At 42.3% G+C, this 25,623-nt stretch overlaps 1 protein-coding gene across 6 annotated transcripts; it reads left to right on the top strand.

Annotated features, from left to right (window-relative positions):
• The first annotated feature begins 68 nt into the window (after nt 1-68).
• Nucleotides 69-25,623, top strand: zbtb7a (zinc finger and BTB domain containing 7a). 6 transcript variants are annotated; one of them, XM_058638041.1, is made up of 5 exons: nt 69-529; nt 1,641-1,732; nt 14,338-14,901; nt 16,303-17,174; nt 20,146-25,623. In XM_058638041.1, exons 3-5 carry the CDS (start codon nt 14,416-14,418, stop codon nt 20,579-20,581), a joined length of 1,794 nt encoding a protein of 597 aa, XP_058494024.1. In that variant the 5' UTR covers nt 69-529; nt 1,641-1,732; nt 14,338-14,415; the 3' UTR covers nt 20,582-25,623. The 6 variants fall into 6 exon arrangements, with proteins under 6 accessions (XP_058494024.1, XP_058494025.1, XP_058494023.1 ...); XM_058638042.1 differs by lacking the exons at nt 69-529; nt 1,641-1,732 and adding exons at nt 3,724-3,888; nt 12,235-12,326; XM_058638040.1 differs by lacking the exons at nt 69-529; nt 1,641-1,732 and adding exons at nt 3,724-3,888; nt 12,235-12,362.

Raw genomic sequence — 25,623 nt, 5'->3', positions numbered from 1 at the left:
TTCCATAATCTGGCATCACCAGGAAATCTATGCTTGCAGTCTGGTCAGGTGTCCAGTCTTCAAAGTTGTACATTTCACCACCATGCAAAGACCAAAACTAACTTAGATCGACCATCCTTTGTTTTTCCTGTAGTTTGATTTTTTTTTTTCTTTCAGGTTTACATTATATCCCACAGGTGAGTACTAAGATTATTTCATTATTTGTTGATGTAAATGTTTTGCTAACCTGATAGTGACCTTACGAAATGGCTGCTTTAAAAAACTACTACTAAGTACTGTCCCATAAAAACTACTTTTTAAAAGATGATGGGGAATTTAGGTGTTGAGAAAATACATAAAAATTGAACTTGGAACGAATAAACCGCGCCGTTTGTATGCCCCGCCCCCTTCCTCTTTGATTAAACGTCACCGTCAACGTTAAATCAACGTCACTGCTCCAAGCTGCAAAGTGTCAATACTTTGACTACAGACACTCAACACAAAAATAATGTCATGGGTTGAATAAAGTCGGTTTCCAAGCTCCTGGAGGGTGAGTGGATTTTACTTACACCTTTTTTCTCTCCCTTTTTTCCCTTTTTCTATTCTCTAGCTACTGTTCAGCTTGAGCAACTAATGCTAAGCTAATGAATGTTAACGTTTGAATTCTGGTTCGTGGGTGAAACGTGTTGTGTCTTGTGATTGTACCCTACCCCACAGTGGAACACTTCTCAGCAGAGAAATACATTCAATGACTTTATTTAAAAGTTACTGTGAAGGTGTTGAACTTGTGACTGAGGCCCGGGAATAACGAGTTCTGTTATCGAGTCCTGTTGGTATGGTTAAGATGGGTTTGGCTTCAGGTGAAGATTAGTTGGAACACACTAACTAATGTAATAATCTGTTTTTCCTCGATGAATTTTTTAATGGAAATTCAGAAAGTTGAGGATGTTGTCATGTTAAGGTTTGGCAAATACCATTTTAAACAATTTGTGTTTAGTATTGTGTTTTGCTCTCAAACCAAATACATTATATTTACTAATAAAAGAACAAAATACTTGTGTTTAAGAAGTTGAAATCATTTAACTTATTCTTATAATATAAAACTCCAACTCAAATCAATAGGGAATGGGATTATGTAGTAATGCCGCGTTGCATCATGGGCGTGTTGTTGTTTACCTTCGGTCATTACTCTGTCTTTTACTGTAACTATACTGTTAACTACATTTTCTAAGCCTTTTTTAAATATGGTGAAATATTGCTCTGTTACGAGGTGCATCAACTCCTCACATTGGAAAAAATCAACAAGGAACTGAGTTTTGCATCTTTACATGTACAAAAGATGTATATGGTTTTTTATCGATTTGTCATGTATTTATTTATAGTATCACAGCATTCATATCGAGCATTCTTGCACGTAACAAGCATTCAAGGCATCATCTGAGAGCTGCCTTTATATTTTTCTATCAGAACCATATTTATTCTATCTGAATAATATTAATAATATTTATCTTCATGCCTCAAGCCTGGTCTGCTGTCTCCACACACTCTCTCTCATCCACTTGTAGCTTAACTAGACTGTTGAAAAGCAAACACTACTATATTTATCTCCATGTACATCGAATGACAATGGTCACATTGTTTGCTAACTTCATTATGTGAAGGTCCTGCACCCAGCCGTTAGTGAACTGTACATGAGAGGCTAAAGATTTGGAGTGGAGACTGAACCGATGTGTAGGCACTCACCACAAACAAGGTAACTGAACATGTCTGCTGTGAATAATGGAAGCATAAGGTCTGATTTGTTTATGTTCACCCCTGACACATCCCATAATGCAAAACTGTAACCAAGCCCTATTCATCGATTTTCAAAATTAATTCATTTAGTAGCTAAATTATTACAGCCCTAAAACACATCTTGACAGGGAAACAGATTTCAACACAACACCAGCATTATGGTCACACGCTCCAACCGCTCCGCCAAATAATTCCACTGTACACACTGACATGTTGGCAGGAAAAACTTTAGCAAAAATTGATGGTGCTAGTGCTGATTTCAAGCTGTCAGAGTTCATTGCACACTTTAAATCCTCAGAGATTGAGCAATATATCGCAGAATTTGACAGACTGAATAAGTCTGACCCTTATAATGTCTCTGTGGTGCTTTTTCTCAAGTATTCCCTCATCTGCTTAGACATTGCGATAACAGTTTGCAGAATACACTTTTTCACAGGAGGAACATCACAAGTATAATCAAACAAGTGATGGCTGGGTTCCATTTAGCTTCCAAAGTTAAAGGGTCCATGAAAACATGTCGACATTTTAACATGTTTATTTTGTGGTGAAAAAAACCAGTGCATATTTTGTAAACTCCAATCTAAAGCAGTTATATTGTGTCTTGTTAACGCCCCTCCTTTTTAGCTAGATTTAATGAAAACCATTATTCAGACAGTAATGACAGATCTGATGTGGGGTGTCTGGAGTCAGAGAGAACCAACTTATATTGGACCGAGGGGCAACGCTGCCATAAAAAACATCTGACATACTCTCAGACAGCACATGGCCAGACAACAACTAATTTTGTCTGTTGGTAATTAGGGAAAAACTGAATAGAAGGCAACTTGTGTAAATATTGTGCATTTATGTGAAAGTGCATATCCTGTTGTTTTCATTCCACTAAGCTACAACTTATCCACCTGCACCCTCTCAATTTAGCATTGGAAATTCTAGCAAATTGTGGCACTAAATGTCCAAACACTGCAATTCATGCACACTTTTGAAGTTTCCATGCATATAGACTGTGCTCAATGGTGCCCTCTAGGCAGATTTTGTGGCACTGCCTTTTCCTATTTCCATGACTCCCCTGCAAGGTTATCTGTGCAGTGTCGAGCCCTGCTGCACTGTGGGACACACCTGTGAGACCGGTAAAAGGCAGCAACTTAAAGGGCAGAAACATTGTGTAAGTTAATACATTTTCTTGTCTGTGTGTGTGTGCATTAAATATATAAGTTATAGTGCATACAGAGGCAAGTTGAGAGGGTGCAACAGAATCATCAATTACATCTTGTGCTCATCCCACACTATATGGCACAATGGCTGGCTTACACTCACTGAGGGGGCGTGCAGTGGGCGGTGGGAAGTGGCGCAACATCAACTGCATGAGCTGCAAATTTACACATGGGAACTTGCCATGTGCAACAATGGACAAGACACATTTGAACTTGGTAATGTCTTCTTTGATGCCTCACCTGTTGGAGCATGGCAGGTTTATGTACAGAGACTGGGCTAAGCCAGAGTATGAAGGGGGTTGCTGGCAGCCCCTACTGTGTGTGCTGGAATGTGCCATGGCTTGCTTTTGGGATTGGACACCATGACCTCAGGCAATAGGATGGGTGGGTGCGACTTGACTCACATAGAAAAAGTAAAGGAGCACTGAGAGATGTGGCATGAGAGAAAAGACAACTTAATTCAACCGTACAACAGATATTTGAGCACCAAGAGAGGGAAACAGTGGCTGATGTTCCCTGTGATACACCACAGTGGGAAGGTATGGGTTAATGGTTTGTGTGATCAATGATTGAGATTATTACTTTAACAACTGTCCACTTTTGATTCATGTGAAATGTTCACTTTACTTTTGCTTTGCTTCACAGTGGGAGGAGGGAGAGGAGATGGTGGGTGAATGCTGTTTCTTTAAGGGAGAGGGAGAGACAGAGACAGAGAGAGAGAGAAAGGGAGGGACCTCTTTGCCCTCCAGAAACCAGGAAGGGAATTGAGTTGATCTGCTGCTGCTTGGTTAGCGCATACGGGGCTTTAAGCTGCACAACAGTGAGAGGGAGAGAGAGAGCTCCGGAGAGGAGGAGAGGAGAGGGCTGAGCTAACCCACAATAAGCACCACCACGGCCATCGCAGGTGAGCTAAAGGCACCCTGCCATCCCCCCGCTGTCTACCCTGGGCCTGTCGAAGAGAGGGGAGCAGGGCAGAGGAGGAGAAGAGAGGAGAGAGGGAGGAATGAGGGAGGGGGACAGAAAGGAGAGCAGGGTGGAGGGGTTGGCCAGAGAGGAGAGGAGAGGTGGGTCACAGCACTAGTCCCCTGTCAAGGTTCCTCTTTTTTTGTAATCCTCTGTAAGTACTTCCTCTATACTGCTCTTTACCTCTGGGGAATCATGAGGTAAAGTTTATAGGATGTGTTCAATGCATTAACTTTTCAGGCAGGTGGAAGCACTTAGAGGAGGAGGGGGAAAGAGGGTGGGGGGTACTGAACGAGGGGGAAGAATGACCCCCAAATAATTGTTCTAGACAAGGCAGAAGCAATTGTGAAAACTTTTTGGGACAGTGGCCATGGAAATGTTTAGTGCAGGGCAAGTTGTGTGCTGCGTGCGCAGGGCATGTTGTGGTGGCACTGGACTGTTTGGAAGAGCAATAACTCAAAATTTAGGTCAGGAGTTTTAAGCGTGTTTGAAATGTCACTGGATTGCATGCACATGACACAAATGCACCTGTAATGTTTGCTTACTGCTGTGACAGCTGAGGCTGAAATGTTTTTTTTATTTTTTCTCCTGTGAAGCTCAGCCCTGTTTGATGGCTGGTCTGTACTTTAATACCTGGTAGCCTGCTAGCAACAAACAGTAGTGTATAATTCAGCCCAGAGTGCTTACGTTAAAGCAGGCTTGGAGATAGTGGGGGCGGTGAGGGCAAAGAGAGCTGGGACTCGTAGTCCACAACAGGGGATGTAAAGCATGTCAAACAGGGTTTCAGAACTCTGTATCCCAGAGTGCCTTGCCCTTGGCCATCCAGGAAAGGGAACAGCCGCCAGCCTATCCCGACGAGGAGGTGTGGTGAATGAGCAGCCGTCAAGCCAATGAGAGCAGGGGATGCAGAGCAGAGTTGTGGGCTGAAAATAGAGGGGGTGGGGTGGTGGTGGTGGTGGTGGTAGTGGTGGTTGGGGGGGGGTAAGTGTCTGTTTGTGTGGGATCAGGCAAGGGCTTGCCTGTATGACTAGGGCCACTCGCAAGTTTCCTGTCTGGTAAAGCTGCAGCCCTGCCCAGAGACGGAGGCAGCAGAGCTGGCCGACAGGCAGGGGAGTCAGATAGGGGGAAACATTTTCTGCCTATTTGGTAAGCACACCAAGACATCCACACTCACACGCGCTCTCTCTCACATACACATACACACATACACACACGCTGTCTGTAGACTATGGCTGAGAGGAGAAGAGAGGCTAGCAAAGGCAATAAAGACCATGACATGCTGTGTGAAAAGGAGAATGTGAGAGATGGGGCATGATAGGGTTCAGAGTTCTTGACCCACTTGCAGTTAATGCAGGGAATGACAAATAGGTCAGTACTGAACTGAGTGCAAGGTGCTGCAAACACTGCTTAGAATAGTCTGAAAGTTGTTCTTCCTGAGCTAACTCTTTATCGGCATGCAAGCTCACGGTGTATTAGTGTTGTTTTTGTCTTATTTTGGCACAGTATCTTTCTATGTTTTCATATACTGCTGTGTTAAAACACTGCTTCTATAATCGGTCAAGTGAAAATTAAGAGGACAGTTGCACACCTCATATTGGTGCTTCTAAGTGAAAACCATTACATCAAATGTTTTCTATGCTGATAACTGGCAGTGTACAGGTGGGTTGTGGGGTAATCCTCAGTAAGTGACATCTCCTCTTCCTGAATGGTAGACTGTGTCTTACATCTTGTGATCGCTGAGTTTGTACTGGAGGGATAGGGTTAGTTTCAGTTCATTCCATGCAATATTACATTATATGTCAAGCTCTGGTTGAGTTGTAATTTTGATCTTGATCGATATTCAGTTTTTCTCTGCTACTAATCTCAGGACATCCCTCCTTGCACCTACCCACCCCCTCTTTTCTCACCAGCATCTTGTTAGCAGATTCTAATCTTTCCTGCTTGCGGGTCGTGGTTTAAAAGACTTCACAGGAACCCTGGCTGCCTTGCTCAATAGCTAGATGCATCATTTCTGGCTTTGCATTCTTGTTGAACCCGTTTTTTTTTTTTTTTTAAATGCGCGTGCATGGAGAGGGTACATGAAGAACACAGTACACAAAGACGCCCATATGCTGGGAAAGTGTGTCTAATGTTTCTCAGAAGTTATAGCAATAAACAAAGTAAATCACATGTTTTATCTATAGATTAAATGTAACAAATCCTATTATATATTGTCCTGGTGTCACCCTCTTTGCTGTTTGCTAGCACCACGGTAGTATGGTTAATACAAGTGAATTCCTACAAGAGGTTAAACTAGGACGCCATATGTGTTTGTGTATATGAGTGTGTGTGTGTGTGCATCTGTGTTACCAACAATAGACTCCAGGGGAATTGCAGGGGACTTCAGTGGCTGTGGGCAGGTCCAAGACACCACCCATCAATTTGGCGGTGAGGCTGAATACAGTTTGATATTCCTGTATGTTTGTGCCTGCACCACTACAGCCTGAAACTAGCAGGTTGAGACAGACTGAGAGGACAGGTTGCGTGATGTCGCCGTGGCAGTTTGAGGTTTTATTTTAGAGTGAAATATTGGCTGCATACAGACAACTCCATGTAATGGTCACTATGTTTGTTCTGACTTGTTTTGGTGTGGTTAAATGACGCAGGGCTGCAACTAACAGTTATTTTCATAGTTAATTTTGATTTTTAATCAGATTTTCTCAATTACTCTATTGTTTGTCATAAAATGTTGAAGGTGCTTCGCAAACCTTGAAATAATGATGTTCTAAATTTTCTTGTTCTGTCAACAAACCAAAATTATTCAGTTTAAATTACTTTTTTGTTATATGGAGCAAAGAAACCAGAAAACTATTATTATTTTAGAAGCTGAAAAAAACAGAGTTTGTTTTTATATTAAATTCATTAATTGATAGTCAAAATAGTTGATTAATTTAGAAATCAATTAATAATCGATTAATTTTTGCAGCCCTAAAATTAAGTATTGTTGGTAATATGGTAGGATCAAAACAATAAGGGCATACTTTCTGTGCTGTTATTCTGTCTCTGTACATTTATCACATTTATTTATCTTTTAAATTCTTTGATTGGCCTCTTCCTTGGTGCATGAAGCTTCACTTCCCTCTAATGTTTGGTTCCCCTGGTCAGCTGCTCAGTATACCACAGCCTAACTAGGCAGACAGACCCGTCTCTGTTGTTTTACTGTTGTTGTGCTCAAGTCTAGGGGGAGTAAAGGGGCTTCTTCTGTTCTCTTCTGGGACATTTATTATGAGGAGGCCAACACAACCTGATCAAATTAGAGTGGGAGAGTAAGAGCCTGGGATGTTTTTAAGGGTGGGAGTTGAACTCGGCTTGCATTTTCATACTTTTTAGATGTGTGTTTTTTGTAAATTGTCAACTCATGGTTTGCTTTTTACTCATATAATGTTTAAGACATGAAGTAGTGTCTGGTTTTTGTTTAGAATTCAATTTGTTAGGACTGTCCTACAGAAACAAGCTCCTTTTAATTATTAAAGCAGAAAGATTTTTCAGGAGGCAAAAATGCGACATGTTATGGAACTGTTTAGATGTTGCAAAACTGACACGGTGGGTGGGTTGCATTAAAGGATGGTGAGGCACGGGGGGGGGGGGTCGGGGGTTCTTTTCTTCTTTGCCTCCTCAGCAGTGAAATCAGGAAGTGGGTGTTGTGGCAGTGGGTACTGTGCAGAGTCAGAGACAGAGATGGAGCAATGATGAGATGAGAGCGACAGAAGAGAGAGAGAGGGGGGGAGAGAGGATCAGACATTAGGGATGGAGAGAGCAAGCCAGCAGAGAGCTGGTCATCTGATAACAGAGCGGGTTCTGTTACACACTCGCCACAAACTCACAGGAAGTCCTCTTTCCCTGCTTGGCTCATGCGCATGCACAGAGTAGAGCAGCCAGGACATGTTTGGGCCTATGGACTGACCAACCAGCCAGCCTGCGTTCTGTTGGTTCTGCTGCGTTGCGATGTACTCTTGTTTCTGATGCTGTGTGATAGGGTTTGGTGTACTTCCTGGTTGGCAGCATGGCAGTGTCAGAGCATGTTACTAAAGCTAAAAGGAACTTGGACAGTGGATGTGGTTTTATTACACTGCAGATTGAGAAATCCCAAAACGTGTTAGGAAAAAAAAAAAATTATGGCTACAAAATGAAATCTCCAAAGGTATAGTGTGCTATGATTTATAGACTATACTTTTTTTTCTGAAAGAACTCTCATTAAATGATTATATTAATGCACTGTCACTGTGCATTTCTCTACATGCAGGAATCACAAACGTTGAAACAGTACAGTCACTACGGTTCTGTGCACAGTTGACCTACAGTTGAAGCTCAACTATGCCTTTCAATTGGACTACTGTCCTTGTCCCAGTATCCTGGTTCTAGTAGGGAAGTGATTTATTGACTGTGTCTGCTGTATGCTAGGTGGTGATACAACCCCTTTACCCCTTGTTAGTGTAAGGAGGTTTACACTTTAACATCAGACTAGTTTTTAGCTCCTCTCGCATCCATAAAATGAAAAAATATCCAATTCCTTAAGCTGTCGGAGAATAAAATTGGTCTCCTTGTCAATCCAGGTAACTATAACTGCCTTAATTTTGCAATGTTTTGTCACTATTCATATGTGTACCAGTTTCTTATATTATTTCTGGGTTTAAACCAGAGATTGGGAACCGTGGCACATGCGCAGAGTGTGACCCTGACTCTGGTTTCAGACATGTTTTTTAAAAGTCCAGTTTTAGTTTGCCTTACATAATGTTTTTTTTTTTTTTTTTTTTTCTCATGTAAACATACTGAGTTGCATATTGTATGTATGCTGTCTCAGCTCTGTAACCTTTGTAGTATTTCATCATAATATTACCTCCACTAAAGAGCTCATGTTTTCACCTGCGTTTGTCAGTTTGTGTGTGTATTTCAACATTAGTCCAAAATAGGACTGTAGGTTTTGGGCCAGAGGAAAAAAAGGATTAGATTTTGGTGGTGGTCTGGAAATGAGAGGCCTTGCTTTGCGCTCTCTGAGTGCTTTCTAGAGTTATAATTATATTTTGTCTGCCTCACATAGAGAGGAATGTATTTCAAAATCTGTATAGTATAACGCAGTCCAATACAACACTGTAAACTACAGACTCAAATTGGAGCTCAAGATTTAATCACCATGTTTCTGCTTTTATGTCAAAACAATTTAAGAACAAATGAAGTAGTAGCTCATAGCTGTTGTACTGTATTAAAGATAAACCATTTGTTTTGTTTTTCTTGGCATCCTCTATATTCGCTTGCCTGTAACTATATAGTGCTCCTGATACAAAAAGCAAAAAACAAAACACAAGCCAAATTTCTACAGGAAAAAAACAGATGTCTTGTTTTCCAACCTCTGTGCTATGTCAGCTTAATACTCATATAAAGGCACTGTAAAATCCCTTGCTACCTTCCTCACATTAAACCTTGCCCAACTTATGGGCGGTCACCTTTCCTCTTTCTGAAGCAGGTTACACCAGGTAACTGAATGAGATCGCTTGAGTTTATCATTGACATCTGAGCTGGATTCCTACCATGCACTCAGGAGTTATGAGTGAGCTTGTGAGTTGAACGCCCTGCCTCGCCCACTACCTTTTCACTGTCTTTGTGTCTGAGCTTTGGCAGCACTTCCTGGTTAGTTTCTAGTGAAAGCTGCCAGGCCTTAGCCTACCCCTAGCAACTTCAGTTTTATCAGCCACTTGCCCTCTTCCTGCTTTACTCCCAATCAGGTTTCCTTTTTACTGTGGGGCAGGAGTGAGTCACTTGGCCATGGCACTTGTTCAACATCCACATTTCCAAGGAACTGTCACCCCCCACCCCCATTCCGATAATCTTGTAATATCCTCTTTGAATTTTCTTGACTTAATTGAAGTGATTCCCTTGTTGCAGATTGAGCTTAACAGGGTTGTTGTTGAGAGATAGTGAAGCAGGAGTGGTGGAAAGAGCACAGGGTAGCCAAACTGAAACCTGCCATCTAGCAAAATGATTTTTCTGTTTGTGTGATTTTTGCACTCTACCATAATCTAATGTTGTGGTGGTCATAATATATTAATTAATTATTCTGACATCAAATGTGAGTGACAGATAGCTACTGCATTTAGGTTACTACATTCTCACATAACTAAGATTGGAAGTTATTTGATAGATTGTTATCAAATTAACTACTGCTCGGTATATCAGTGATAAAAAGTTGCTTCAAAGTATCAATGATTCCCTTGTGTTTGTTCAATCGCTCCTTTTTTATAGTTGTGGTTTTGAATTGTGAATAATTGTTATAATTTATCACTTTATGTATGCCAAAGTTTAAAATAATAGTAACTGAAAGAGAGGAATGGGACACTATTCTCATTAACATTTTGTAGAGTCAAAGCAAAGGGCTTCCTACATAAGTGCAGGACCCATTAGAGTAACTTGTTTAAGGGTGCCACTATACTATTTATTTTCTTGTCTATCAAAGAAACATCTGAGGTTGCACAGGGTTAACAGTTTGTTCCTTTGTATTTATGGAATGACTGGTATGTGTCAGCCAAAGACAGATACTTTGAGAGTGGAAATTCAGCAGCCCTTCCATAGATGATACACATCAGACAAAATAAAACAGCTTTCACTAACTGTAACGACTGCCTGGAGTCAATGTGTTTGTCTGTGAATGACAAACAAATTGGGTGTGACCAACTTGGCATAGATATTAAGAACACACACAGCTCAGACCTAACTGAAAAAAAAAACTGCAAGAGGAAGATCATTGTAGGTTGTTTCATCCCTGAAGCATGAATTTAATATCCGTCCTTGTAGATATAATGGAAAGGGCTGTGAAATGTGTCGGCTGAACTGGTGGCGATGAGGGTGGTAAAGGTATTGGAAGATCCTGCGTTAAAGTGGCAGTTTGCCTTGCAAAGCAGATGTGGGTGCTCACAAACCAGCCACTGAGAGAAGACCTGGAAGTGGACTTTCAGAGACACAGACAGCTACTGCGCTGCTTTGTGCTGGGCTGTGGGGCCTCGTCACCCACAGACATGAATAAATGATAAGGAATGTTTAAAGCCATGAGGAGGTGTCAGGATCAGGTTTGTGGCACTGTTTCCTCTTTCTCCGTACTCTTTGTGGGTTATTCAGGGACAGGTGGCTCCTGCATGCCAAGTAGTACCTTCATGCTTTGTTGGCACTGAACCAAGTTTGTGTATTATGTGTGTGTGTGTGTGTGTGTGTGTGTTATCTCCTCTCAGCTCAGCGTCTTTACCTCACAAAGCCGTGACCCAGGGTCATCGGTGTATGTCCCGGGGATAGCGCAGTACACAAGCTTGCAACAATGCCTAGTGTAGTGCATCCGTGTTGGTGAAAAACAGGTTGGCTCGGTTCTGGAATGGATGGGCTCACTGAGATCTATTTCCACCTGTGAAGGACGTGACCGACAGCCATGTGGTTGCCCTTTCTCTTGTTCTTTTTTTTCCGTCTCCACTACACTCTGCTCTCTCTGCCTCTCTCCCTCCTGTGCAATTTCTCTTTTTTCCTCCCCTCCCTCAGCATATTCAGATGAGGAGCAGGGTTATAAAATGTACTCATACCATGTTCAACAGAGATTTGTAAAAGACACTGGAAGCACTTGCAGTTGCTTTGTGGTCAGCTGTCTATCATTCAGTGCAGTTGGAAGTCAAGCAACGCTGTAGAACTGGGTGTTTTTACATTTAGTCAATCAGTATTCTTAAATAAAAGACCTGTTATTTCCTTGTTTCATAGCGCTTTGACTTAATGTTTTTGACTTATTTAAAAGATCATAAGTGGGAACAAGAAGCATCTGCTCTTCTCTCCCACCCTCTCTGCAGAAACACCGTTTCTCAAGGTGTGGTGACAGATAGGCGTAGCATGTTGCATGGAAGAACTTAACATAACAGAAGTGAGAAAAGTAGAGGTGATCACAGGTGAGCTGGGATGGGAGAGAACAGGCAGCCAGGTTAAGCAGGTTTGGTCATTGGGTGCAGTGCACAAACATGCTACGAGGGCTGGTCTTAAGGAATGTAATTTGAATGACTTGCTCTTATAAAGAGAAGCACATTGAACGCATCCTCAACTCACACCCCTTCCCAACTCCAACCTTAACCTCACCCCTGCTGGGTCTTCCTGGCAGATGGAGAAGGGGGAGGAGGAGGACAGTTGGACCGAGCGGATGTCCTGAATGTGTTGTGTTATGTGTTGTTGTGAATTTCTTTGCATTATTGATGTATCTGTGATGCTACAGGATTTGCTTGTGTGTTAATAGAGAAACGGAGGATGGCCCGTCCTGCCCAAACTCCCCTCCAACTGCGCAGGCTTGAGTCGATCGTTTTAATCTCCCCCCACACGTGAGCGAGGGTACAGCCTTTCCTGAAACTTGGCACACAGTACAGGGTGGGGTAACCAGCTCAGACCGGATTGACAACCTCCCTTTTTAATACTGTTCCCTCGCAGCTTGTTGCGTGTCCTCTTCCTCCTCCCGTGGAGTTTTTCCACAGGGTCTGCTCTGGCAGCCCCCCTCCCTCTCTCCCTCCCCTTTTCCTCCACCTCCCTTCCCTCCCTGGCTCTCAACTGACATAGAGTGCACAAGCTGCACAGCCCAGCTCCCAGCATGCACTCCGATCCCCACTGCCCTCTGCCTATCTGTCCTCCACGACCTCTTACTTGGTTTCTTGCACGAGTGCATGCACACCCACACCCATGTACACAAGGAAGGAGGCATCCATCCACCTGCACACATACTTTATGTATTGTACTTAACCATCGTCACTCACTCATGGTGCGTTTTCACAGGTAAAAGTCTGGAGAAATGCCCATTTTTACAAGCGCCATCAGAGACTAGATTACTGCACATTGTCACACTTGTGTTGTTGTACAGTTTTTGCAGCGATCCAGTAAATGCTCTGTCGTGCCAATAGATTTGCTTTAAAATCAATTCCAAGCAGATGGAACAGGCAGCCTGGTTGCGTTACTTGGGATACACTCTTAGGGCTTTTGAAATATTTGAAGTTGCTGAAACTATATTGTTTTGGCTGAGCCAAAGCAGCTTATAACAGATTCATAGAGTATTCAGCTGCATGTGGCAAATGTAAAGCATTCCTTGTGGAGGTCAGATCAGACACAAAGGGCCTTTCTCAATTTAAATATATTTAATGTGTCAGAAACATCAAAGCACAAGGGATTTTGATATTGGGTATAAAACACACAATTATATGATGAACTATCATCATATTGGCATGCAAAAATAATAGAGAAGTGTTTGAATTGCCATATTAGAGTGAATAATTTTAGAGTTTATTTAGAAATTGTGAACATTAATCAAACATTCAGTATGTAGGTCAGAGAAAGAAAATGTATAAAAATACATACTCATGTATTTACACACACACATTAAGGCTCTGTACCCAAACAGAACAGAACCATTGTGTCCTTCATAACACCTGTGTTTACTTATTTAATATTAAAATGAGTTTGGCACGATACACTGGTTAGTTTCAACAGTCTTTCTTATTGTTTTCTTTTGTCCATTGGTCAGATGTTTCCGTAAACTTTTTCTAAGCATTATACAACGTTTTGAAGTGTAGCTTTGAAATCTCTCGTATCAAATGCTAAATGCTTAACCTGTTTTACAACTGAGAAGTGTGCTAATTGCTGTGTAACCTGATATGATCCCCATTTTGTAGAGGAGTCCACATGTACATTATTCCCATTGTATGTTATACTCTCCACCCTGTTTTTAAGCTTTTAAATTTTAGCTATGTTCTGTTGTGGGGAACAGTTAATTCAGTTAACATCAGACTTTATTATGGACCCATAGTCCACTAATAATACAATTTAAAAACAGCACAAAACATAATAAGGTTTCAAATGCAAAAAAGTTAATCGTTCTTAAAAGGAAATATCTGTTCCAACATTTCCACAGCTGGGACTGATAACAAGCAGTGCTGAATCTGAGTTTGGGCAGGATTAAAATAATCTCGTTAACTCACACATCAAGTCAGCAAATGCATGTCAAAACAAGAGTCCTTAAAACACTTATTGACTCGTGCAGACATATACAATTCACCAGGTCTTCTCTAGCTAGGCGTTTTAATATTTCAGAGCTTTGTTATATGCTTCCTGGAGTCTGTTGGTCTTTTTTCAAAGAGGACGTTTTGACCTGACACTGGAGGAAAAGCGCAGGTGTTAATACTGAAATGATTGTGTAGGACTGTTGAATACAACAGAGCCATTGTTAGTGTTATCAGGAAGTCAAAATGTCTGATGAAAAACATATATATCCACAAAAGTGATGTTACGAAATGATGTGTTATTTTCCTCTTTATGTTCCCTTCATCCCATCTCCTTGTCCAACTCTCTTCCCTTTCAGACAGGCAGACGGACAGACGGCAGGACGGATACACGGGTGGGGGCTGTGCTAGGCGGCTCGGCGGCAGGCTGGTGGAAGATGTCGTCAGGAGCCGGTGGGAGGGGCGGCAGGCAGCTCAGGGGGACGGCAAACAGTGGCGGTGGAGGAGGCAGAGGAGGGGCAGGAGAAGCAGAGGAAGGCCCTGTGGGGATCCCTTTCCCTGAGCACAGCGCAGACATCCTGGGCAACCTGAACAAGCAGCGGCTCAGTGGCCTGCTGTGTGATGTGCTCCTGGTTACTCCGGATCGGGAGTTCCCAGCTCATCGCTCCGTCCTGGCTTCCTGCAGCCCGTACTTCCACAAGCTCTTCACTTCTGGGGCTGCTGCTGACCAACAGAACGTCTACAACATCGACTTTCTGGCAACAGAGGCTCTGGGAGCATTGCTGGACTTTGCCTACACGGCCACTCTAACTGTCAGTCACAGCAGTGTGGCTGACATCCTTGCTGCTGCACGCCTCCTGGAAATCTCACCCGTCCAGGATGTCTGCACGCACCTGCTGGACACCAAAGTGCTCTCCCCGCCGGTACGAGTCATTATTGAACTACAAATGACATGTGCTAAAGTCAAATTTAGACTTTGGTGATTAGATTTGATCTGCCTAAATAAGTGACACCATGAGTAAATTACTCTAAATGATCAATTCATTCATAAAAAAAACACAGATCTAAGATCAAATACATTTCTCATTCAAAACGTAGTTATCCTGGTTCAGCCCGTAAACTGCATGTAAAAATGCACATGGTCTTCTGGTTTGAAAAGTAAATTCCAGGAAGTATGACGGAAGTAACAGCCACCATAGGAAACTCTGCAATAAGAAGGGATATGTTCTTACACTAGTTTTCAGGTCTTCTTTAATAGCACATGATGACATATTTATAAATTATGTTCCCATTTACAAGAAAATAGATGATAAACACAACACATGAGTGGGCATTATTGTGATTGCATCATACTATAGTTACCTGGTTTCAGGTGACTTCTGTGAATTTCCAGATGCAAAAAGTGTCATTGCACCTGTCAAATCACAAATCCCGAGAATCCCGAGGCTTCATAACAGGAGTTTGTTTTACTACCAGATAACCATTTTTATATATGGTCTATAGTTGAGCCACTCAGAGAGTGGGTAGTGTGAATATTTTAACCAATTCCTTCATTAAAAAGCCAGCATAGTCGAGCTTACATCATGGCCTTTATCTACCTCATCATTATATTCCATCTCACTATGTACAGTACAACTTACACCTACAGCTTTGGAGTTAGTTCAGCACTTACTCATTGTGAGCCAATAGTGATATCATATAGAGGCTACACTTCAACACGATCAAGTGTAGTTGTAATATGCTGTGTCTGAAAACACACTGCTCTACATAATCACAGTTATGCTTCAATGTCATGGTCACATTATACTTTTTTTGCCCCATATTTCCAGTTAAATCACATTTGGCACAGGTTCACTAAGCTGTAAATACCTCAACACTGATGCTTTTTAAGAGTTGGTGATTGTGTCATTAACAACACACTCAGGGCTCCTTACCGCTGCTTTAGTATTCATAAACACACCAACTAAAGGTCCAGTCTGTAAGAACTGAAGTTGCATCGCATACCAGAACATCATTCTTCTATGTTGACGTTGTATACTTCCTCAAACTGGACATGCTGGCCACTGTAGAAACATGGTTGCACAAGATGGCGGCCTGTGCAAAGCAAAGCAGGCTTTTGCCTAGAGTACATAAATAACTTGTTCCAAGGGTACGAAAACCAAAGGGTATTTTATTTTAAAGCAATTATTCAGTGCATGTATATAAACATACTTAAGGGGAGTACATTCAGTTTCTGCCAAAAAACTTTATTTTTTAACTGCTGTACTTTACACTGTACACTGTACTTTATTTTTCTCGCTTCATTTTTCACCATGTTTCTCTAGGCGGGCAGTGAGCAAAGAGATGAAGATGAAGAAAAAGAAGGAAAGGGCAGAGGAGGCAAGGAGCAGGGGAACCGTGTGCGGGCCCGGGAGTACCTGGAGTACTTCCAGAGAGGGGCACACTGGAGCAGCAGCTGCAGCACGCCAGAGCTCAGGGACTTGCCCACGCACCTGCACTTTAACCACGGCAATGGCCCTAGCAATGGAGCTCCTGGTGGCCATGGTGAGTACTACTCCCCTTTGGCCCTCGCCTTGGCCCAGGCCCCAACACAGGAGCACGAGGAAGAAGATGAGGATGATTACGAGGAAGAGGATGGGGAGACAGTGCAGGGAAATGGAGCAAGCCTGGGGTCATCTTTCTATCCCCCGTCCCAAAACGGGCACTTCTACCTCCCCCCTGACTCTAGGTTGGGGCAGGAGACAGAAATGGAGGATGGGAGTAGGGAGGTGTTGACAAGAGAGAGGGGTTCAGCCAGTGCCCTCCTGCAGCAGATGATGGACTCCATCGAGAGGCAAAAGGAGCGCCCAGTGACCGGGGAGGAACCAGGAGATGGGGATGACCCAGACATGGAATTTTACTTGAATTATTTTAACAGCACGCAACCCGAGGATGCAGCTTCTGCTGCTGTGTCACATGGTGTGCCTCCACTCTGGTTATCAAGGGGCAGTACAGGCCAAGACAGAGCTGGAGGAGAGAGAGGCAACGGGGGTGGAGGAGGAGGTGGTGGAGAGAGGAAGATGCGCTCTAAGGCCTTCCAGAAGTGCCCCATATGCTCCAAGGTCATCCAAGGTGCAGGCAAGCTTCCCCGCCACATTCGAACGCACACGGGAGAGAAACCCTATGAATGCGCCATCTGCAAAGTGCGCTTTACCAGGTAAGTCTAATTAATGAAGCGAATTCCCGATGTCACATGTACTCATAGTCTTTGACCTGGCACTGAAGACAAACTGCACAGCAGTGGGCAACGCCACAAAGCCGAGTATTAGCACTAACCAACTTAGCTTTGCATTAAGGAGGCAGCACAGTTTGTAAATCTACATGTTTACCTTCATGCTGGACTGACTGAGTCTGAACCTTTTTTTTATATATATATATATATATATATATATATATATATATATATATATATATATATAGATGTATATATGTACATATACATAATGTAGCTCAATCAAAAAAGCTTGTGTGATATTCCAGCTCTGGGGGTTGGTTATAAAGGTCTTATTATAAAGGTTTTATTATATTAGCCTTCATAACAAAGTCCTGGAATTTTAGCACAGGGGTCCTATAAAAGAAGGCTGTGCCATGGCAGTGTTATCTAGTGGAGGGCTGCTATAAAGTGCTGTGCTCTGATACAGAGGGGGATCACAGGCCCTGAATGGTGCTCTATGTGCTTCAATGCAGTAATTTGAACTTTTGATCTCTGGTTATGTTGATTATTGCCCACGGCAGAGTAGTTACACCACCCCCTCCTCTCTCTCACTCTCTCTCTCTTTCTCTGTCACCTCTTTACTTCTCTAATGAAATCTGCCATGTGCCACTCAGATAAATGTGGCTAGTCTGAGGGACTTGAGTGCACATGGTTTCCTAGTATTTTGAAGTCCTGCCTTCAACTTGAAATCGTGCCTTTAATTAATTAATCAGTGGACTTGTGCAGAAAAAAGATATAGTACCCAGAACCACTGTTTGCACGACAGGTAGGGAGGACCAGTCTGAATTTGCCTTCCAGTGGGAAGGGGGCATTGTAATCATAATTCTGTTTGATCAGGATAAAAGTGTGCCTTGTATGGTAATAAATCCTGTTCTCACTTACAGACATATTTCTTTTTAATTTCTATATTTGGGACACAGTTCAAACAGACCTGTAAGGTTAGCAGTTGATTTACTTGTTTACTTGAATGACGGCTAATCCACTTACATGTAAAGTGTATTTGTGTGTTCAAAAGGACTTGTGACATTGCTTGTTTATTTAGAAGCCCTCTGCCCAGGATGCAGAAGAATAAGACGATTTAAGAGCTTGAGAGCTAGAGAGATAGAAAGAGCTACAGGGGGAGGAAAGGGAGGGGGCAAAAGTCGGATAAAGGCCAAGGCAGCCTGATAAAGTTCAGCGGACAGTTTATCAGTTGCAAAGTTTTATTGTTCCAGGATGTAATGAGATAACTGATGTTAGATTTACAGTAAGTATGTAATCAGTGAGTGATTTGATCCTGTTCACAGATATTTGGGGAACTTGCATGTTACTGGAAAGTAATTTATATCGGCCATTAGATTTGTATAGAAGTAGTGGTGACAGAATACTGAATACTCACCTACTGTGAGGGCAGAACTGGGATACAAAGGCCTGCAAACAATTTCCTGTTCAACCTCAGGGACAAAGGTCAGGTTTCCTGAAAGCCTTTGACCTTTGGAAACATTTTTAATTGATTTCTGAATATTTCAGCTGCATCATATGGTTTAATATTAATTTAATTTTCTCAAAACACAAGAATTGTTTGTGGAATCAATTTTGGTGTCATCCTCAAAGAAATGCTGTCTTATTTTGATTTGATTGATTTCGTTTTTTCAAGGTTTTGCTTTCGGCAGATACACATCTTGACATTCAGAGTGTGTGTTGCTACTGACGTGATATTAAAATGTATCAGCAAATACACACAAACAAACAGGACTTCCCTTAAGTCTTCAAACTGTCTGACAGAAATCCTAAACCTGAAGTCCTGAAGTGATAAAGTTAAAGCTCCTCCTCTCTTCTTCAGTATAATGGTTGCACACATTCTTCTCTTTATTTTTTTTAGCACCATCTTATAATCTCTAGATGATGACTCTGCCAGTTTTTCATGTGACACAATGTTTGTCTCTGGTCCTTTTTATACGTTATTTACTTAAAGTTACTGTGTGTAAAATGTAGCAACATTTATTGGTGAAGTTGCATGTTGCAGCTGAATATTCTTTACCTCACCCTTCCCTTCCAAGTGTGTTGGAGAACCTATGTAGTCTTCATATCACTCAAAACTCAAAAGATTTATAGCTTGTCCATTGTGGGCTACTGTAAAAGCATGGGGGTTCAAAATGGCAGCCTCTGCAGAAGTGACCCATATAAGGCTCATTCTGGGATAATGAAAAACAATTCATTCTATCAGGTGATTGTATACTTATATAAAGTTTAAATATTGTATCTCCATGTTCTGACAAATGGGGAAAAAAGGTCACCTTAAGTTTAGGTATTGTGTATAGTAATAGTGTAGTGTGTAATGGCTCTTTTCCACTATGATCCCAGCTCGCCTCGCCTCAGCATGGCACGGCGCGGTTTAGGTTGGTTTTCTATTGCAAAAATAGTACTTACTTAACCTGGGTGGAGTCGTCACTGCACGGCTGCATGAAACTGCCGTGACTTTGTTTTACACGTGACACACACACACAAACGAGTGACTGGTTTGTGTCACTCAACTAGTCACTCATAAAGCAGTTATTTTCAGTGTAACTGGATCATTAGAATCAGTTATTTAAAACTATTGTTGGTATAGCCGGAGCACTGACTCCATCTGACACAGTCACTGGACTGACCTACAGCAGCAGGGTTTTTGATGCTGCTCGCGATCAGCAGCAGCATCACAAGCATCATGCATCATGTGTGAATAGTGAGGGTGTATCAAAATCCACCTCTGAATTGTTGTGCTGTGTAGTTGCGTCGTCATTGATGTGCCAATGCCTTTTAGGCCTGTTACATGACATTCTATAGCCTGATCGTAACTGAAAGTAAAATTAACATTTAGAGCCAGCTGTGTTTACAAGATGCTTTCTTTTGAAATCTCTGTATTCTAAGACGACTTTCTTTTTCTCCCTCGCAGGCAGGACAAGCTCAAGGTTCATATGAGAAAGCATACAGGAGAGAAGCCTTACCTGTGTACGCAGTGTGGAGCCGCCTTTGCTCACAACTACGACCTAAAGAACCACATGCGTGTACACACAGGCCTGCGCCCCTATCAGTGCTCAAGCTGCTTTAAGACTTTTGTGCGCTCGGATCACCTGCACCGCCACCTTAAGAAGGACGGCTGCAACGGCATCCCATCCCGCCGGGGTCGAAAGCCTCGGGTGCGGGAGCCAACGCTCCTCGAGCCCCCGTTGGGCCTGCTGAGCCCCAGCTCTGAAACGGTCCCCGGGCCTCGTACCATCAGGGGACGGCGGCATTCAGAGTCAACCTCGGCAGCAGAGGTGGGGGGGGTTTCTGGAGGTCACACACTCAGCCCTCAGCTGCAGGAGCTGGCAGAGGAGGCTGGGCCCTGAGACTGCAGGAGCAACAAGGACACTGCTGGATACCATAGTCACTCTGTGCTGCCTGTGAGACAGGCCAGTGAACAGAGGAGAAAAAACATGCAAAGGCAAACTTAAAAAAAGAAAAAAGAAAAAAACAAAACAACTAACTATTCCTCTATAAACCAAATCAGGGTGTCACAAAAATCTAATATTTTTTATTTCTTTCTCGTTTTACTTTAGAAAACAGTAGACTTGCAAAGCAATTTGGTTTATTTGTGAAAGAGCAAAGAACGCTTCAAATCATCCGCCCATCACGTCCACTTTCTGGGTCATTTCTTTCTTTATAATATTCGGGGTTTTATACATTGGCATATGTGCTTAGGCAAATGTATAATAGATACAAAGTAACTCTGAGCAACTATGCAGTTGATTTAGGTTTTTATTGGTTTTGTCCTCACAGCCTTCAAGCTCTGTGCAAGGTGTCTCTCAAGTACCTTCTGGCTGCTGTACGGGTGAAGTGAGGACAAATTCTCCCAGTGAAAACAACTCTTTTTTATTCTTTTGCAGGTCTGAAATGTACAGTTACCATAGAAACAACATTGCCACAATATGGCATATGCAAGGAAACAAAACGCCACAGTTTTGATGCAACAGGTTTTTTTTCTCTCTCTCTCTCTCTATAAATGTTCCAGAAAGAATCAGACAAGGGTTTGATTGAAGTGTTACTTACTCTATAAAATGCATTTTAAGAATCTATGTTTTGTCTTACCGAAAAACAAAATCACGTTGAGTCGAATCCACTTTAACGGGGGCTCGTCAGTTGCAGGAATAGGGAAAATAAGAAGCAAAGGATTTGTGTTTTTAAAGCACTACCATCATCAATGTATCTGTTGGCTTGACTACATTGCCTCTTATTCCTCACGACTCTGCAATCTCAGCATTTCTGTTTTCCATTTTGATTTTGTCTTAATTTGTTTGTTGTTCCTTTTTGTTGACTGCTTCGGGTACTTGACACTTTATAATTGTATACATGTATATACAGCAGGTGGTAATATGACATTGGTCCCCTCTTAATGCTGAGGTGTACTTACTAATCGGGTTTTTCCTCTTCGGCTTGATGTCATATTTCTCACAGAGTGACGCTTGTGGGGTGAATGGAGAGAAAAAAAAAAATGTATGAATGTTTGATGAAACAAAAAAAACATAGTCACCCATTTGTCCTAAACGTTAACACTTGACATGTATAGCTCCTGCCCAAAGGATGAGGAGGTTGATCCAATGAATGTGCTTAACTTTCAGTGCAGTTTTTTCGGAATCTGTCCTTGTGTGACAAGGCGCGGGTAGCATTTAACCAACCGCAGGTTAAAGGAATGGCAGGGAGCCCGAGTGAAAGGTTGACAAAAGAAGAAGAGATAGATGAGCACCTTTTTTCTATGTTTGCACAGCTTTACTAAAGATATCCGACGGAGCTAGAGAGTGGAGGGAGGGACACAGAGAGAGACAGGGAGGGAGGTATATTTAAAGGAAGTGGACTGGGAGGGAGCGAGTGCAGGTTTATGTATCATGCTTATTCCAATCTTTTTGCTCGAGGGACCACACAACCGTGAGGCAACCTGTATGATGAAGAGAGTAATAAATACCTGTCCAAGTTGGGAGGCCAAATAGGAGCGCAGCTGCAGCTGGTTGATGGGGGGAGGGGAACAAGCGAAAGGGGAGGGGGATCTCACAATGTCTGTTGCATTCCAAAAAATAATCTCCCCCAGCTCAGCCACGTTTCCAGGCAGGAGGGGATCAAATCAGGCCTTTTTCTCTCCCACTCTCTCTCTCCTATGTAGTCTGCTAATGCCCCCGAACCAGCCTGGAGGGGATGTTATTATATTAGAGGCTGGTGTTGCTGTGGGTTGGAGGCCGTTTGGTGTGTGAGTGTGTTTACATGTACGTGTGTTCCCGTGCGTGTGCATGTGTGTGCGCGTGGCAGCCAGGGTCCCTCTGGCCACATCATCACTGTGTGAGTCAGCCCCAGCCTGTTCAAACATGCACCCTGAGCTGCCAGGCCCAGTGCACTTTCTCTGTCTCTGTCTCTGTCTCTCTCACTCACACACACACGCATGCTCACACGCTCGCTGAGTCCAGGTATCCTGTAGAGAAGGAGAAAATGCCAGAACTAACATATCTGTTTCGAACTTTGTCAGTAACTCCATATGTCTGGATTTGTCAGTTTTGAACTATCTTAGAATGTGTCGCTGTATGGAAACACTTAACATTGCAGTACAATAATGATAATTTTGCAATTAGGAGGTAATATTATGGCCATATATCATATTTCCATAGTAGATGTGAAGGTATATACTGTAGTCATTTTCATTACCAAGCTATTGCCAGGATATTACTTTGCAAATAACTTGGTATTACTGTAGTATTATCTCCTTATTACTACACAACTACTATTGTTATTACCGAATTATGATATTACCATAATTATACCTTCCTTTTCCAAAAATGAATGCCATTTTATTAGCATGTTGTTATTGTACAGTAATGTTAAGTGTTAGCAGCTGTGCTTTTGTCCTCTACATTTATTAAAATGTATTTCCCGAGTGAGCACACTGAGCCTTTGAGGAAGAAAAAAAAAAGAGGACATCTCTGTGGTTTAGAGCCCCTCCCACTTCACTGCCCCATAGTACCTGCAGTAGTGCAGTAATTTACCTACCGGCAGGTTATGAAAACACTTTCTTTGTTACTGACACAGGCACTTTTGTCAACAAAACGGGTACTTTGAAAACAAACCAGTTAAAAAAAGAGATAAGTCCTTTCTTCTCTCCATGGTGGAGACATTCAGCTCCATCCCTGGTATTGTTTAGGTTTGGATGACAAATTAATAAACATCAAACCTAAAATATGCAAATTCAAATCTTTAGAGGAGGAGTCAGGCAGATTTAGCAACAAACAAACAAATGAATCAATTAATCCATATACACAGATTGCACTTGAAGTTAGTTATTTAAAGAGGTCTAGTGATTTGTCTTTGTCTTAAAGTGCGTGTAAACACTTTCTCTCCAGTCTTGTGTTCAGGATTGTTTTTGGCCTGTTTATAAATATGGACTAATGACGCTCCAGTGCCATAGTTAGCATAACTCCTCAAACGCTGTAATGACATGAAAATCTTCAGTGCACTACACCTACACTACTGCCTTTGGTTTGCTAGCTAGCTGACATGTCTGTGTCCCAAAGATTTGTCTTCCCTTGATGGAAAAAAAAAAACATGCAGAATATCTCTGCCACATAATTTAAAACTCTTAAAAGATGAGGAAATGCCGTAGAGAAAAAGAGCAGACTCCTGCTTTAAGACCGCAGGTACCACTGAGGACTGTAGCTAAACCACCTCTGTGTTTGTGTACGGTATGTCGTTAAACTGCTGAGCTTTTATGTTTATATTCTGTACAAACACTGACAAATAGTGATGTTTACCTGCTTTGGTCTGCACTAAAGCGTGTGTGTGTGTGTGTGTGTGCTTCTGTGCATATGGAGTGGACACTCACTCACATACAGGCTTTAGTGGGGACCAAAGCAAGTGAACATCACTTTTTTGTTGTACGGGAAGTTTGAAACCGGTGCATTTACGTTAATATCCTGTACAAACACTGACAAACAGCGACGTTCACCTGCTTTGGGCCGCACTACTCGAGCAGAGAATGTTGCTGAGTTTTACATGATTTAAAACCTAATATTTGAACACAAAGACATGACTTTTTTTAAGTGGTCAGTAACGCGTTTTCCTGTGAGATGACAAAATCAGATTATTTTTCCATCGTTTACACGCACTTTAATGTTCAGACAGGGGATGGAAAGATGAGACAAAGAAAGAAGGAAAGGTAGTGTGTTTATGCGTGTGTGTGTGTGTGTGAGTGTGCACAAGCATGCATTGCTGGCTGGCAGGCTGGAGGGTCTCGAGACAAGCTTGGATAAACAAACTTCATGTCTAACCCATCTGTTCACCAGCTTCTCTCATAACTACACATGTTCTCAGAGGATCCTCGGTGATAATAGGTCCACGGTACCACAGAAGCAAAAACAAAAAAAACCCTCCCTTATTGTAACTCATTGGACGGTGTGGCTTGTTTACTTCACGGCTCTCTTGGTGCAGATTTGCACAACTCTTGGTTTCGTTTACTCTCGTCGGTCATTCTTCAGCATTGGCAATGTCTTACTGCAGTCTCACCTTTTATTATTGCTTCTGCATTATGATAAATATGGGGTTCATGATTGCACAGTGTGACTCCCACAGGTCTACCTGCTTTGTGATGTTTATGTGTAGAGGTACTCTGTATGGACTTCTTGATGAGGCAGACTATTGTAACTATTGAGACCTTTGAGCCCCCCCCCTGTCAGTAACCAAAGCTTTTTTTTCCTCCTCAGTCTTAATCTCATATAGACCAGAGATGTTAAAAATATGTCTATAATTTATCCAGAAGGGGCCTCCTCCTCACCAAGCCACACAGAGATGCCCCCTCCTCTTGAGTGCATATGCAGAAATGTGTGCAGTGTCATACAGACATTTACTTGAGTTTGCTGTCTCTCGCTTTTTGTTTTCTTGTGAACAATATAGAATCAGAGGTTTAAAGATGTATAGATATTTTTTCTGTCTCCACTCAATTTTCTTAATAACCATTTGCTAATAGCTTTTTTTCTAGCAATTGTACATGGCTGTGCGTGTTAAGTGTGTGTGTGTGTGTGTGTGTGTGTGCATGTCTGTCGATGGGTCGGGGATGGTATGGTGGGGTTTTTCTTTTTGTTGCTGTGCCAGGGGGGTGGGGTAAATGGGTGCATGGGTGGGGTTATGGATATAAAGCCTGATAGCACTGGAAATGGTGCTTTAGCTGAGAGAGCAAAAGTTTGCACTAACGTTCAATGTCCTTGTCCTGCTTATGGAAGAAGGGCAGGCAACCTCAGAGAGACCTGTGAGTTTCCACAAGCACAGAGCTGTGTGGTTGCTACTCAACTGTCTCATAAAAAAAAAAAAAAGTCCATCCAATTCCCGCCATAGAAATAATCATGTACAGTGTATTAAGGAG

Source organism: Solea solea, chromosome 9, assembly GCF_958295425.1.
Source record: "Solea solea chromosome 9, fSolSol10.1, whole genome shotgun sequence".
NCBI lineage: Eukaryota > Metazoa > Chordata > Actinopteri > Pleuronectiformes > Soleidae > Solea > Solea solea.
The sequence above is the reverse complement of the archived record's forward strand: the minus strand, read 5'-3'. Positions and strand labels throughout refer to the sequence as shown.